The sequence below is a fragment of the Rutidosis leptorrhynchoides genome, chromosome 8 (genome assembly GCF_046630445.1).
Source record: "Rutidosis leptorrhynchoides isolate AG116_Rl617_1_P2 chromosome 8, CSIRO_AGI_Rlap_v1, whole genome shotgun sequence".
Taxonomy (NCBI): Eukaryota; Viridiplantae; Streptophyta; class Magnoliopsida; order Asterales; family Asteraceae; genus Rutidosis; species Rutidosis leptorrhynchoides.
The window spans coordinates 196,983,123-197,000,283 of record NC_092340.1 but is presented as its reverse complement, the minus strand read 5'-3'; the positions used below and the strand labels follow the sequence as shown (position 1 = coordinate 197,000,283).

At 34.9% G+C, this 17,161-nt stretch overlaps 1 protein-coding gene across 1 annotated transcript; it reads right to left on the bottom strand.

Annotated features, from left to right (window-relative positions):
• Nucleotides 1–517: 517 nt before the first annotated feature.
• Nucleotides 518–1,141, bottom strand: LOC139863997 (uncharacterized). Its single transcript, XM_071852590.1, has one exon. The coding sequence runs from the start codon at nt 1,139–1,141 to the stop codon at nt 518–520; it is 624 nt and encodes a 207-aa protein (XP_071708691.1).
• Between the last annotated feature and the right edge of the window lie 16,020 nt (nt 1,142–17,161).

Genomic DNA, 17,161 nt, shown 5'->3' with positions numbered 1-17,161 from the left:
CTATTTTCGAGAAGAACGAAGCTCCTTGAAGCTGATCAAATAAGTCATCTATTCTAGGAAGCGGATACTTATTTTTCACTGTTCTTTTATTTAGTTCACGATAATCTATACACATTCGGAGCGTACCATCTTTCTTTTTCATGAATAACACTGGTGCACACCACGGCGAAGAACTCGGACGAATGAACCCGCGGTCCAACAGTTCTTGAATTTGGGACATCATTTCATGAATTTCTGACGGAGCTAATCTATACTGAGCTTTAGCAACCGGCGTAGCCCCTGGCACTAACTCGATCTTATATTCAACTTTCCAGATCGGCGGTAAGCCCAACAATTCACCTGGGAACACCTCTGGATATTCAGACACCACAGGAATATCGGATGCTACCTTATTTTCCTTCTTTACATCGATCACATAGGCTAAGAAAGAATCACATCCCTTGGCCAAAGATTTATGAGCCTTTATCATCGACAATAAGGGACAACGGAACCCGCCACAATCACCACGAGCCACTACCTATTTCCCACCGGCCACCGAAAAAGAGATAACTTTCCTATCACACTTAATACTTGCTTTATGGTCACTAAGCCAATTCATGCCTAGCACTACATCAAAACTTGGTATAGGCATCACTAGGCAAGTCACATGGAAATGACTAACCTCTATGTCAATAGTAATTCCAGACACAAACTTTGTGACTGGAACAGTTCTACCGTCACCCACTTCTACACTTAATGGTTCATTAATTATACTAACAGGCACATTTAACTTAGCACAAAATGTAGTTGACACAAACGAGCGATTTTCTCCATAGTCAAATAGTACACGAGCCAGCACAGAATTTACTAAGAACATACCGGTGATTGCATCGTCAGTAGCAGTGGCAACGTCTACTGACATCTGAAAGGCTCTAGCTTCAGGTGGTGGGGGATTCTTGCGTTTCTGCCCCACAGAGGAAGTAGATGATCCCCCAGCTAACACAGTATGTACCCCTGACCCGGACACCGCCCCGAAATAACTCTTTCTTACAGCCGGACACTCTGCAGATCTGTGACCCTCTTTATGACAGCTCCAAACATTATTCTTAAATGAATAATCTTGAAGCTCATTTCCCACTTGTAGTGGCCTGAACTTTTCCATGTTTATATATATTAATTGAGATTGATATTTACATGACTAAATATTTCCAACGTGTTAAGCAATCAAACTTGTTAAGACTTGATTAAATGAAATAAGTTTCATATAGACAATTGATCACCCAAGTTGACCGGCGATTCACGAACGTTACAAAATTGTAAAAACTACATGTTGTGGTATATATAGACATATATATATATATATATATATATATATATATATATATATATATATATATATATATATATATATATATATATATATATATATATATATATATATATATATATATATATATATATATGGTTGACATGAGATTATGATGAGTAAGTATCTCACTAAATATATTAACAATTTGTGATATACATAAGAAATGAGATTACTAAGTTAAGAAACTCAAAATGATATATATATATAACGATTATCGTTATGATAACGTCTACTAAATATATATGTATCATATTAAGATATTGATACACTATATTTAACATGATAAAATAATATTTAAATATATCATTAAGTGTGTTAACAATGAACTACATATGTAAAAACAAGACTACTAACTCAAGAATTACGAAACGAGACTTATATGTAACGATTATCGTTGTATTGATATTTTAATGTATATATCATATTAAGAGATATTTATACATCATAATATCATGATAATATAATAATTTAACATCTCATTTGATATAATAAACAATGGGTTAACATCACTTATGTAGTGACCCGAACTTTTCCATGTTTATATATATATTAAATGAAATTGTTATTTACATGATTAAGTGTTTCCAACATATTAAGCAATCAAACTTGTTAAGACTTGATTAATTGAAATAGGTTTCATATAGACAATTGACCACCCAAGTTGACCGGTGATTCACGAACGTTAAAACTTTTAAAAACTATATGATGACATATATATGGTTATATATATAGTTAACATGATATTATGATAAGTAAACATATCATTAAGTATATTAATAATTAACTACATATGTAAAAACAAGACTACTAACTTAATGATTTTGAAACGAGACATATATGTAACGATTATCGTTGTAACGACATTTAATGTATATATATCATATTAAGAGATATTCGTACATCTTAATATCATGATAATATAATAACTTAAAATCTCATTTGATATTATAAACATTGGGTTAACAACATTTAACAAGATCGTTAACCTAAAGGTTTCAAAACAACACTTACATGTAACGACTAACGATGACTTAACGACTCAGTTAAAATGTATATACATGTAGTGTTTTAATATGTATTCATACACTTTTGAAAGACTTCAAGACACTTATCAAAATACTTCTACTAAACAAAAATGCTTACAATTACATCCTTGTTCAGTTTCATCAACAATTCTACTCGTATGCACCCGTATTCGTACTCGTACAATACACAGCTTTTAGATGTATGTACTATTGGTATATACACTCCAATGATCAGCTCTTAGCAGCCCATGTGAGTCACCTAACACATGTGGGAACCATCATTTGGCAACTAGCATGAAATATCTCATAAAATTACAAAAATATGAGTGATCATTCATGACTTATTTACATGAAAACAAAATTACATATCCTTTATATCTAATCCATACACCAATGACCAAAAACACCTACAAACACTTTCATTCTTCAATTTTCTTCATCTAATTGATCTCTCTCAAATTCTATCTTCAAGTTCTAAGTGTTCTTCATAAATTCCAAAAGTTCTAGTTTCATAAAATCAAGAATACTTTCAAGTTTGCTAGCTCACTTCCAATCTTGTAAGGTGATCATCCAACCTCAAGAAATCTTTGTTTCTTACAGTAGGTTATCATTCTAATACAAGGTAATAATCATATTCAAACTTTGGTTCAATTTCTATAACTATAACAATCTTATTTCAAGTGATGATCTTACTTGAACTTGTTTTCGTGTCATGATTCTGCTTCAAGAACTTCGAGCCATCCAAGGATCCGTTGAAGCTAGATCCATTTTTCTATTTTCCAGTAGGTTTATCCAAGGAACTTAAGGTAGTAATGATGTTCATAACATCATTCGATTCATACATATAAAGCTATCTTATTCGAAGGTTTAAACTTGTAATCACTAGAACATAGTTTAGTTAATTCTAAACTTGTTCGCAAACAAAAGTTAATCCTTCTAACTTGACTTTTAAAATCAACTAAACACATGTTCCATATCTATATGATATGCTAACTTAATGATTTAAAACCTGGAAACACGAAAAACACCGTAAAACCGGATTTACGCCGTCGTAGTAACACCGCGGGCTGTTTTGGGTTAGTTAATTAAAAACTATGATAAACTTTGATTTAAAAGTTGTTATTCTGAGAAAATGATTTTTATTAAGAACATGAAACTATATCCAAAAATTATGGTTAAACTCAAAGTGGAAGTATGTTTTCTAAAATGGTCATCTAGACGTCGTTCTTTCGACTGAAATGACTACCTTTACAAAAACGACTTGTAACTTATTTTTCCGACTATAAACCTATAATTTTTCTGTTTTGATTCATAAAATAGAGTTCAATATGAAACCATAGTAATTTGATTCACTCAAAACGGATTTAAAATGAAGAAGTTATGGGTAAAACAAGATTGGATAATTTTTCTCATTTTAGCTACGTGAAAATTGGTAACAAATCTATTCCAACCATAACTTAATCAACTTGTATTGTATATTATGTAATCTTGAGATACCATAGACACGTATACAATGTTTCGACCTATCATGTCGACACATCTATATATATTTCGGAACAACCATAGACACTCTATATGTGAATGTTGGAGTTAGCTATACAGGGTTGAGGTTGATTCCAAAATATATATAGTTTGAGTTGTGATCAATACTGAGATACGTATACACTGGGTCGTGGATTGATTCAAGATAATATTTATCGATTTATTTCTGTACATCTAATTGTGGACAACTAGTTGTAGGTTACTAACGAGGACAGCTGACTTAATAAACTTAAAACATCAAAATATATTAAAAGTGTTGTAAATATATTTTGAACATACTTTGATATATATGTATATATTGTTATTGGTTCTTGAATCAACCAGTGACCAAGTTTTACTTCCCGACGAAGTAAAAATCTGTGAAAGTGAGTTATAGTCCCACTTTTAAAATCTAATATTTTTGGGATGAGAATACATGCAGGTTTTATAAATGATTTACAAAATAGACACAAGTACGTGAAACTACATTCTATGGTTGAATTATCGAAATCGAATATGCCCCTTTTTATTAAGTCTGGTAATCTAAGAATTAGGGAACAGACACCCTAATTGACGCGAATCCTAAAGATAGATCTATCGGGCCCAACAAGCCCCATCCAAAGTACCGGATGCTTTAGTACTTCGAAATGTTATATCATATCCGAAGGGTGTCCCGGAATGATGGGGATATTCTTATATATGCATCTTGTTAATGTCGGTTACCAGGTGTTCACCATATGAATGACTTTTATCTCTATGTATGGGATGTGTATTGAAATATGAAATCTTGTGGTCTATTATTATGATTTGATATATATAGGTTAAACCTATAACTCACCAATATTTTTGTTGACGTTTTAAGCATGTTTATTCTCAGGTGATTATTAAGAGCTTCCGCTGTCGCATACTTAAATAAGGACAAGATTTGGAGTCCATGCTTGTATGATATTGTGTAAAAACTGCATTCAAGAAACTTATTTTGTTGTAACATATTTGTATTGTAAACCATTATGTAATGGTCGTGTGTAAACAGGATATTTTAGATTATCATTATTTGATAATCTACGTAAAGCTTTTTAAACCTTTATTGATGAAATAAAGGTTATGGTTTGTTTTAAAATGAATGCAGTCTTTGAAAAACGTCTCATATAGAGGTCAAAACCTCGCAACGAAATCAATTAATATGGAACGTTTTTAATCAATAAGAACGGGACATTTCAGATTTTCTCGGTAGTTTCTTGTATTATCTCCGGTCCCATAATCTGTCTATCCCCCACTTCACTCCAACAAATCGGAGACCTGCACTTTCTACCATAAAGTGCTTCAAACGGCGCCATCTCAATGCTTGAATGGTAGCTGTTGTTGTAGAAAAATTCTGCTAACGGTAGATGTCGATCCCAACTGTTTCTGAAATCAATAACACATGCTCGTAGCATGTCTTCAAGCATTTGTATCGTACTTTCGCTCTGCCCATCATTTTGTGGATGATAGGCAGTACTCATGTCTAGACGAGTTCCTAATGCTTGCTGTAATGTCTGCCAGAATCTTGAAATAAATCTGCCATCCCTATCAGAGATAATAGAGATTGGTATTCCATGTCTGGAGACGACTTCCTTCAAATACAGTCGTGCTAACTTCTCCATCTTGTCATCTTCTCTTATTGGCAGGAAGTGTGCTGATTTGGTGAGACGATCAACTATTACCCAAATAGTATCAAAACCACTTGCAGTCCTTGGAAATTTAGTGATGAAATCCATGGTAATGTTTTCCCATTTCCATTCTGGGATTTCGGGTTGTTGAAGTAGACCTGATGGTTTCAGATGCTCAACTTTGACCTTAGAACACGTCAAACATTCTCCTACGTATTTAGCAACATCGGCTTTCATACCCGGCCACCAAAAATGTTTCTTAAGATCCTTGTACATCTTCCCCGTTCCAGGATGTATTGAGTATCTGGTTTTATGAGCTTCTCTAAGTACCATTTCTCTCATATCTCCAAATTTTGGTACCCAAATTCTTTCAGCCTTATATCGGGTTCCATCTTCCCGAATATTAAGATACTTCTCCGATCCTTTGGGTATTTCATCCTTTAAATTTCCCTCTTTTAAAACTCCTTGTTGCGCCTCCTTTATTTGAGTAGTAAGGTTAGTGTGAATCATTATATTCATAGATTTTACTCGAATGGGTTCTCTGTCCTTCCTGCTCAAGGCGTCGGCTACCACATTTGCCTTCCACGGGTGGTAACGAATCTCAAAGTCGTAATCATTCAACAATTCAATCCACCTACGCTGCCTCATATTCAGTTGTTTTTGATTAAATATGTGTTGAAGACTTTTGTGGTCGGTATATATAATACTTTTGACCCCATATAAGTAGTGCCTCCAAGTCTTTAATGCAAACACAACCGCGCCTAATTCCAAATCATGCGTCGTATAATTTTGTTCGTGAATCTTCAATTGTCTAGACGCATAAGCAATTACTTTTGTTCGTTGCATTAATACACAACCGAGACCTTGCTTTGAGGCGTCACAATATATCACAAAATCATCATTCCCTTCAGGTAATGACAATATAGGTGCCGTAGTTAACTTTTTCTTCAATAACTGAAACGCTTTCTCTTGTTCATCCTTCCATTCAAATTTCTTCCCTTTATGCGTTAATGCAGTTAAGGGTTTTGCTATTCTGGAAAAGTCTTGGATGAACCTTCTGTAGTAACCAGCTAGTCCTAAAAACTGGCGTATGTGTTTCGGAGTTTTCGGGGTTTCCCACTTTTCAACAGTTTCTATCTTTGCCGGATCCACCTTAATACCCTCTTTGTTCACTATGTGACCGAGGAATTGAACTTCTTCCAACAAAAATGCACACTTTGAAAACTTAGCGTACAATTCTTCCTTTCTCAATACTTCTAACACCTTTCTCAAATGTTCACCGTGTTCTTGGTCATTCTTTGAGTAAATAAGTATGTCATCAATGAAAACAATGACAAACTTGTCAAGGTATGGTCCACACACTCGGTTCATAAGGTCCATGAACACAGCTGGTGCATTAGTTAAACCAAACGGTATGACCATAAACTCGTAATGACTGTAACGTGTTCTGAAAGCAGTCTTTGGAATATCATCTTCTTTCACCCGCATTTGATGATACCCGAAACGTAAGTTAATCTTTGAATAAACAGACGAGCCTTGTAGTTGATCAAATAAATCGTCGATTCTCGGTAGTGGGTAGCGGTTCTTTATGGTAAGTTTGTTCAACTCTCGGTAGTCGATACACAACCTGAATGTACCATCTTTCTTCTTGACAAACAAAACAGGAGCTCCCCACGGTGATGTGCTTGGTCGAATGAAACCACGCTCTAAAAGTTCTTGTAATTAGCTTTGCAGTTCTTTCATCTCGCTGGGTGCGAGTCTGTAAGGAGCACGAGCTATTGGTGCAGCTCCTGGTACAAGATCTATTTGAAATTCAACGGATCGATGTGGGGGTAATCCCGGTAATTCTTTCGGAAATACATCGGAAAATTCTTTTGCAACGGGAACATCATTGATGCTCTTTTCTTCAGTTTGTACTTTCTCGACGTGTGTTAGAACAGCATAGCAACCTTTTCTTATTAGTTTTTGTGCCTTCAAATTACTAATAAGATGTAGCTTCGTGTTACCCGTTTCTCCGTACACCATTAAGGGTTTTCCTTTTTCTCGTATAATGCGAATTGCATTTTTGTAACAAACGATCTCCGCTTTCACTTCTTTCAACCAGTCCATACCGATTATCACATCAAAACTCCCTAACTCTACTGGTATCAAATCAATCTTAAATGTTTCGCTAACCAGTTTAATTTCTCGATTCCGACATATATTATCTGCTGAAATTAATTTACCATTTGCTAATTCGAGTAAAAATTTACTATCCAAAGGCGTCAATGGACAACTTAATTTAGCACAAAAATCTCTACTCATATAGCTTCTATCCGCACCCGAATCAAATAAAACGTAAGCAGATTTATTTTCAATAAGAAACGTACCCGTAACAAGCTCCGGGTCTTCCTGTGCCTCTGCCGCATTAATATTGAAAACTCTTCCGCGGCCTTGTCCATTCGTGTTCTCCTGGTTGGGGTAATTTCTAATAATGTGGCCCGGTTTTCCACATTTATAACAAACTACATTGGTATAACTTGCTCCGACACTACTTGCTCCGCCATTACTCGTTCCGACACCATTTGTTCCTTTCGTTCTATTAACCCCTGGTCCGTAGACCTCACACTTCGCCGCGCTATGACCATTTCTTTTACACTTGTTGCAAAATTTGGTGCAGAACCCCGAGTGATACTTTTCACACCTTTGGCATAGCTGCTTCTAATTGTTATTGTTGTTGCGGTTATTATTGTTGTTGGGATGATTGTTGTAGTTGCTGTTGTTGTTGTTGTTGTTGTTGTTGTTGTTGTTGTTGTTGTTGTTGTTGTTGGACCGTTTGTTGTAGTTGCGATTGATGTTGTGATTGTTGGGATAATTGTTGCGATTATTGTTGTAATTGCTGTTGTTGTTGTATTGGTGATTCTTATCACCGTTTTCCTCCCACTTTCTTTTGACTTGCTTCACATTGGCCTCTTCAGCAGTCTGTTCTTTAATTCTTTCTTCAATCTGGTTCACTAGTTTGTGAGCCATTCTACATGCCTGTTGTATGTAGGCGGGCTCGTGTGAACTTATATCTTCTTGGATTCTTTCCGGTAATCCTTTCACAAACGCGTCGATCTTCTCTTCCTCATCTTCGGATGCTCCCGGACACAATAGGCACAATTCTGTGAATCGTCTTTCGTACGTGGTAATATCAAATCCTTGGGTTCTTAACCCTCTAAGTTCTGTCTTGAGCTTATTGACCTCGGTTCTGGGACGGTACTTCTCGTTCATCAAGTGCTTGAATGCTGACCACGGTAGTGCGTACGCATCGTCTTGTCCCACTTGCTCTAGATAGGTATTCCACTTTGTTAACGCAGAACCTGTGAAGGTATGTGTAGCGTACTTCACTTTGTCCTCTTCAGTACACTTACTTATGGCAAACACCGATTCGACCTTCTCGGTCCACCATTTCAATCCAATCGGTCCTTCGGTTCCATCAAATTCCAAAGGTTTGCAGGCAGTGAATTCTTTGTAGGTGCATCCTACACGATTTCCTGTACTGCCAGATCTAAGGTTATTGTTGGTATGTAGCACAGCCTGTACTGCGGCTATGTTTGAAGCTAGAAAAGTAGGGAATTCCTCTTCATTCATATTCACGGTGTGTCGAGTAGTCGGTGCCATTTCCTTCAAAATAGTCAAATGGAACAAGTTAATCATACAGAGTATTAAGAGTAGTTAATAGTATTTCGTAGCATAATATGAACTCATTTATAAAAGCTTTTTCTTCATATTAGCATTTTATACTCTTTAATTCGGGTAGTACCTACCCGTTAAGTTCATACTTGGTAGTTAACATACCATTTCAACTACTACAATTCTATATGAAAAACTGATTATAATAATATTTCGCGTTCAAACTTTTATACAATATTTTACAAACTTACAATACCGCTTATTTTACATAAAGCATGAAATATAGCACATAAAACTTTGATACAAAGTAGTTGCGAAGATAATTCTAGTTAATAAATAAGGCGTTCAGCAAAGGCAATAAAGACACGTAATTCATACGTCCAGAAACAAGTCATGCATTCTGGTTTTACTAATACCACTTTCCATCCTTGGTTTTGTGGAATATAACCGTTGTGACCGATAGTAAGACAATGTGTTGTAACGTCGTCAAAAGGATGAAGGTTACGTGATGACCAACAGTCTCGTAATAACCTAAAAACCTCATTTCTTATCCCAATTACCGACTCCGTCACTTGTGGGAACGTTTTGTTTAATAGTTGTAGCCCGATGTTCTTGTTCTCACTTTGGTGAGAAGCGAACATTACTAACCCGTAAGCTTAACATGCTTCTTTATCTTGCATGTAAGCCGCTTTTTCTAAATCACGAAGTCCTATATTCGGATATACTGAGTCAAAATAATTTCTTAACCCGTTGCGTAAAATAGCATTTGGGTTCCCCGCAATATATGCGTCAAAGTAAACACATCGTAACTTATGGATTTCCCAATGTGATATCCCCCATCTTTCGAACGAAAGCCTTTTATAAACCAAGGCATTCTTGGAACGTTCTTCGAATGTCTTACAAACTGATCTCGCCTTAAATAGTTGTGCCGAGGAATTCTGACCGACTCTAGACAAGATTTCATCAATCATGTCTCCGGGTAGGTCTCTTAAAATATTGGGTTGTCTATCCATTTTGTGTTTTTATACTGTAAAATAGACAAGAGTTAGATTCATAAAAAAAATACTTATTAATACAAGCAATTTTTACATATATCATAAAGCATAAGCACACTATATTACATATATTACACCACACGAATACAAATATCTTATTCCGACTCGCTCGTTTCTTCTTGTTCGGTTTTGGTTCGTTTTGCCAAGTTTCTAGGGATATATGATGTTCCCCTAATACGAGCCGTCGTTGTCCACATTGGTTTAGAAAAACCTGGTGGTTTAGAGGTTCCCGGGTCATTGTTACAACTTAAGGACTTCGGGGGTTGACGATACATATAAAGTTCATCGGGGTTGGAATTAGATTTCTCTATTTTTATACCCTTTCCCTTATTATTTTCTTTTGCCTTTTTAAATTCAGTTGGGGTAATTTCTATAACATCATCGGAATTCTCGTCGGAATCCGATTCATCGGAGAATTGATAATCCTCCCAATATTTTGCTTCCTTGGCGGAAACACCATTGACCATAATTAACCTTGGTCGGTTGGTTGAGGATTCTCTTTTACTTAACCGTTTTATTATTTCCCCCACCGGTTCTATTTCTTCTTCCGGTTCCGATTCTTCTTCCGGTTCTGACTCTTCTTCTGGTTCCGACTCTTCTTCCGGTTCCTCTTCGGGAACTTGTGAATCAGTCCACGAATCATTCCAATTTACATTTGAATCTTCATTATTATTAGGTGAGTCAATGGGACTTGTTCTAGAGGTAGACATCTATCACATAATATCAAACACGTTAAGAGATTAATATATCACATAATATTCATATGTTAAAAATATATAGTTTCCAACAAAAATGTTAAGCAATCATTTTTAAAGAAAACACGGACGAAGTCCAGACTCACTAATGCATCCTAACAAACTCGATAAGACACACTAATGCAAATTTTCTGGTTCTCTAAGACCAACGCTCGGATACCAACTGAAATGTCCCGTTCTTATTGATTAAAAACGTTCCATATTAATTGATTTCGTTGCGAGGTTTTGACCTCTATATGAGATGTTTTTCAAAGACTGCATTCATGTTTAAAACAAACCATAACCTTTATTTCATAGATAAAGGTTTTAAAAAGCTTTACATAGATTATCAAATAATGATAATCTAAAATATCATGTTTACACACGACCATTACATAATGGTTTACAATACAAATATGTTACAACAAAATAAGTTTCTTGAATGCAGTTTTTACACAATATCATACAAGCATGGACTCCAAATCTCATCCTTATTTAAGTATGCGACAGCGGAAGCTCTTAATAATCACCTGAGAATAAACATGCTTAAAACGTCAACAAAAATGTTGGTGAGTTATAGGTTTAACCAATATATATCAAATCATAATAATAGACCACAAGATTTCATATTTCAATACACATCCCATACATAGAGATAAAAATCATTCATATGGTGAACACCTGGTAACCGACATTAACAAGATGCATATATAAGAATATCCCCATCATTCCGGGACACCCTTCGGATATGATATAAAATTTCAAAGTATGTTCAAAATATATTTACAACACTTTTAATATATTTTGATGTTTTAAGTTTATTAAGTCAGCTGTCCTCGTTAGTAACCTACAACTAGTTGTCCACAGTTAGATGTACAAAAATAAATCAATAAATATTATCTTGAATCAATCCACGACCCAGTGTATACGTATCTCAGTATTGATCACAACTCAAACTATATATATTTTGGAATCAACCTCAACCCTGTATAGCTAACTCCAACATTCACATATAGAGTGTCTATGGTTGTTCCGAAATATATATAGATGTGTCGACATGATAGGTCAAAACATTGTATACGTGTCTATGGTATCTCAAGATTACATAATATACAATACAAGTTGATTAAGTTATGGTTGGAATAGATTTGTTACCAATTTTCACGTAGCTAAAATGAGAAAAATTATCCAATCTTGTTTTACCCATAACTTCTTCATTTTAAATCCGTTTTGAGTGAATCAAATTGCTATGGTTTCATATTGAACTCTATTTTATGAATCTAAACATAAAAAGTATAGGTTTAAAGTCGGAAAAATAAGTTACAAGTCATTTTTGTAAAGGTAGTCATTTCAGTCGAAAGAATGACGTCTAGATGACCATTTTAGAAAACATACTTCCACTTTGAGTTTAACCATAATTTTTGGATATAGTTTCATGTTCATAATAAAAATCATTTTCTCAGAATAACAACTTTTAAATCAAAGTTTATCATAGTTTTTAATTAACTAACCCAAAACAGCCCGCGGTGTTACTACGACGGCGTAAATCCGGTTTTACGGCGTTTTTCGTGTTTCCAGGTTTTAAATCATTAAGTTAGCATATAATATAGATATAGAACATGTGTTTAGTTGATTTTAAAAGTCAAGTTAGAAGGATTAACTTTATTTGCGAACAAGTTTAGAACTAACTAAACTATGTTCAAGTGATTACTAGTTTACCACTTCGAATATGATAGCTTTTTATGTATGAATCGAATGATGTTATGAACATCATTACTACCTTAAGTTCCTTGGATAAACCTACTGGAAAAGAAAAAAATGGATCTAGCTTCAACGGATCCTTGGATGGCTCGAAGTTCTTGAAGCAGAATCATGACACGAAAACAAGTTCAAGTAAGATCATCACTTGAAATAAGATTGTTATAGTTATAGAAATTGAACCAAAGTTTGAATATGATTATTACCTTGTATTAGAATGATAACCTACTGTAAGAAACAAAGATTTCTTGAGGTTGGATGATCACCTTATAAGATTGGAAGTGAGCTAGCAAACTTGAAAGTATTCTTGATTTTATGAAACTAGAACTTTTGGAATTTATGAAGAACACTTAGAACTTGAAGATAGAATTTGAGAGAGATCAATTAGATGAAGAAAATTGAAGAATGAAAGTGTTTGTAGGTGTTTTTGGTCGTTGGTGTATGGATTAGATATAAAGGATATGTAATTTTGTTTTCATGTAAATAAGTCATGAATGATTACTCATATTTTTGTAATTTTATGAGATATTTCATGCTAGTTGCCAAATGATGGTTCCCACATGTGTTAGGTGACTCACATGGGCTGCTAAGAGCTGATCATTGGAGTGTATATACCAATAGTACATACATCTAAAAGCTGTGTATTGTACGAGTACGAATACGGGTGCATACGAGTAGAATTGTTGATGAAACTGAACGAGGATGTAATTGTAAGCATTTTTGTTTAGTAGAAGTATTTTGATAAGTGTCTTGAAGTCTTTCAAAAGTGTATGAATACATATTAAAACACTACATGTATATACATTTTAACTGAGTCGTTAAGTCATCGTTAGTCGTTACATGTAAGTGTTGTTTTGAAACCTTTAGGTTAACGATCTTGTTAAATGTTGTTAACCGAATGTTTATAATATCAAATGAGATTTTAAGTTATTATATTATCATGATATTAAGATGTACGAATATCTCTTAATATGATATATATACATTAAATGTCGTTACAACGATAATCGTTACATATATGTCTCGTTTCAAAATCATTAAGTTAGTAGTCTTGTTTTTACATATGTAGTTAATTATTAATATACTTAATGATATGTTTACTTATCATAATATCATGTTAACTATATATATAACCATATATATGTCATCATATAGTTTTTAAAAGTTTTAATGTTCGTGAATCACCGGTCAACTTGGGTGGTCAATTGTCTATATGAAACCTATTTCAATTAATCAAGTCTTAACAAGTTTGATTGCTTAACATGTTGGAAACATTTAATCATGTAAATATCAATCTCAATTAATATATATAAACATGGAAAATTTCGGGTCACTACATGCAGTCTTTGAAAAACGTTTCATATAGAGGTCAAAACCTCGCAACGAAATCAATTAATATGGAACGTTTTTAATCAATAAGAACGGGACATTTCAGTTGGTATCCGAGCGTTGGTCTTAGAGAACCAGAATTTTGCATTAGTGTGTCTTATCGAGTTTGTTAGGATGCATTAGTGAGTCTGGACTTTGACCATGTTTACTTAAAAAATGATTGCTAAACAAATTTTGTTAGAAACTATATATTTTTAACATGTGAATATTATGTGATATATTAATCTCTTAACGCGTTTGATATTATGTGATAGATGTCTACCTCTAGAACAAGTCCCATTGACTCACCTAATAATAATGAAGAGTCAAATGTAAATCGAAATGATTCGTGGACTGATTCACAAGTTCCCGAAGAGGAACCGGAAAAAGAGTCGGAACCGGAAGAAGAATCGGAACCGAAAGAAGAATCGGAACCGGAAGAAGAATCGGAACCGGAAGAAGAATCGGAACCGGAAGAAGAAATAGAACCAGTGGGGGAAATAATAAAACGATTAAGTAGAAGAAAATCCTCAACCAACCGACCAAAGTTAATTATGGTCAATGGTGTTTCCACCAAGGAAGCAAAGTATTGGGAGGATTACCAATTCTCCAATGAATCGGATCCCGACAAGGATTCCGATGATGTTATAGAAATTACCCCAACACAATTTAATAAGGCAAAAGAGAACAATAAGGGAAAGGGCATAAAATAGAGAAATTTGATTCCAAACCTGATGAACTTTATATGTATCATCAACATCCGTATTTCTTAAGTTGTGACAATAACCCGAGAACCTCTAAACCACCAGATTTTTCTAAACCAATGTGGAAAACGACAGCTCGTATTAGGGGAACATCATATATCCCTAGAAACTTGGCAAAATGAACTAAAACCGAAGAAAAAGAAGAAACGAGCGAGTCGGAATAAGATAGTTGTATTCGTGTGATGTAATATATGTAATATAGTGTGCTTATGCTTTAAGATATATGTAAAAACTGCTTGTATTAATAAGTATTTTTTTATGAATCTAACTCTTATCTATTTACAGTATAAAAATACAAAATGGATAGACAACCCAATATTTTAAGAGACCTACCCGGAGACATGATTGATGAAATCTTGTCTAGAGTCGGTCAGAATTCCTCGGCACAACTATTTAAGGCGAGATCAGTTTGTAAGACATTCGAAGAACGTTCCAAGAATTCCTTGGTTTATAAAAGTCTTTCGTTCGAAACATGGGGGATATCACATTGGGAAATCCATAAGTTAAGATGTGTTTACTTTGACGCATATATTGCGGGGAACCCAAATGCTATTTTACGCAACGGGTTAAGAAATTATTTTGACTCAATATATCCGAATATAGGACTTCGTGATTTTGAAAAAGTGGCTAACATGCAACATAAAGAAGCATGTTATGCTTACGGCTTAGTAATGTTCGCTTCTCACCAAAGTGAGAACAAGAACATCGGGCTACAACTATTAAACAAAATGTTCCCACAAGTGACGGAGTCGGTAATTGGGGTAAGAAATGAGGTTTTTAGATTGTTAAGGGACTGTTGGATATTACGTAACCCTCGTCCCTTTGACGAAGTTACAACACGCTGTCTTATCAACGGCCATAACGGTTATGTTCCACAAGACCAAGGATGGGAAGTAGTCCTAGTAAAACCAGAATGCATGACTTGTTTCTGGACGTATGAATTACGTGTCTTTATTGCCTTTACTGAACGACTTGTGTACTAGCTAGAATTATCTTCACAACTATCTTGTATCAAAGTTAATGTGTGCTATATTTCATGCTATATGTAAAATAAGCGGTATTGTAAGTTTGTAAAATATTGTGTAAAAGTTTGAACGCGAAATATTATTATAATCAGTTTTTCATATAGAATTGTAGTAGTTGAATTGTATATTAGCTACTAAGTATGAACTTAACGGGTAGGTACTACCCGAATTTAAACTTATAAAATGCTAATATGAAGAAAAAGCTTTTATAAATGAGTTCATATTATGCTACGAGATACTATTGACTACTCTTAATATTCTGTATGATTAACTTGTTTCATTTGACTATTTGAAGGAAATGGCACCAACTACTCGACAAATCTTGAATATGAGCGAAGAGGAATTTCGTGCCTTTCTTGCTTCAAACATAGCCGTAGTACAGGCTGCGCTACATACCAACAATAACCTTGGATCTAGCAGTACAGGAAATCGTGTAGGATGCACCTACAAAGAATTTACTGCCTGCAAACCTTTGGAATTTGATGGAACTGAAGGACCGATCGGATTGAAACGGTGGACCGAGAAGGTTGAATCGGTGTTTGCCATAAGTAAGTGTACTGAAGAGGACAAAGTGAAGTACGCTACGCATACCTTCACAAGTTCTGCGTTAACATGGTGGAATACCGATCTAGAGCAAATGGGACAAGATGATGCTTATGCACTACCGTGGTCAGCATTCAAGCACTTGATGAACGAGAAGTACCGTCCCAGAACCGAGGTCAATAAGCTCAAGACAGAACTTAGAGGGTTACGAACCCAAGGATTTGATATTACCACGTACGAAAGACGATTCACAGAATTGTGCCTATTATGTTCGGGAGCGTTCGAAGAGGAGGAAGAGAAGATCGACGCGTTTGTGAAAGGATTACCGGAAAGAATCCAAGAAGATATAAGTTCACACGAGCCCGCCTCCATACAACAGGCATGTAGAATGGCTCACAAACTAGTGACCCAGATTGAAGAAAGAATTAAAGAACAGACTGCTGAAGAGGCCAATGTGAAGCAAGTCAAAAGAAAGTGGGAGGAAAACGGTGATAAGAATCACCAATACAACAACAGCAATTACAACAATAATCGCAACAACTATCCCAACAATCGCAATATCAATCGCAACTACAACAAATGGCCCAGCAGCAACAACAACAACAATAACAACAACAACAACAACAACAACAACAACAACAACAACAACAACAACAACAACAACAACAACAACAACAACAACAACAACAACAACAACAACAACAACAACAACAACAA

What these genes read in the sequence shown, in the direction of transcription:
- LOC139863997 (XM_071852590.1), bottom strand. Translation starts at nt 1,141, where the DNA reads ATGGAAAAGTTCAGGCCACTACAAGTGGGAAATGAGCTTCAAGATTAT.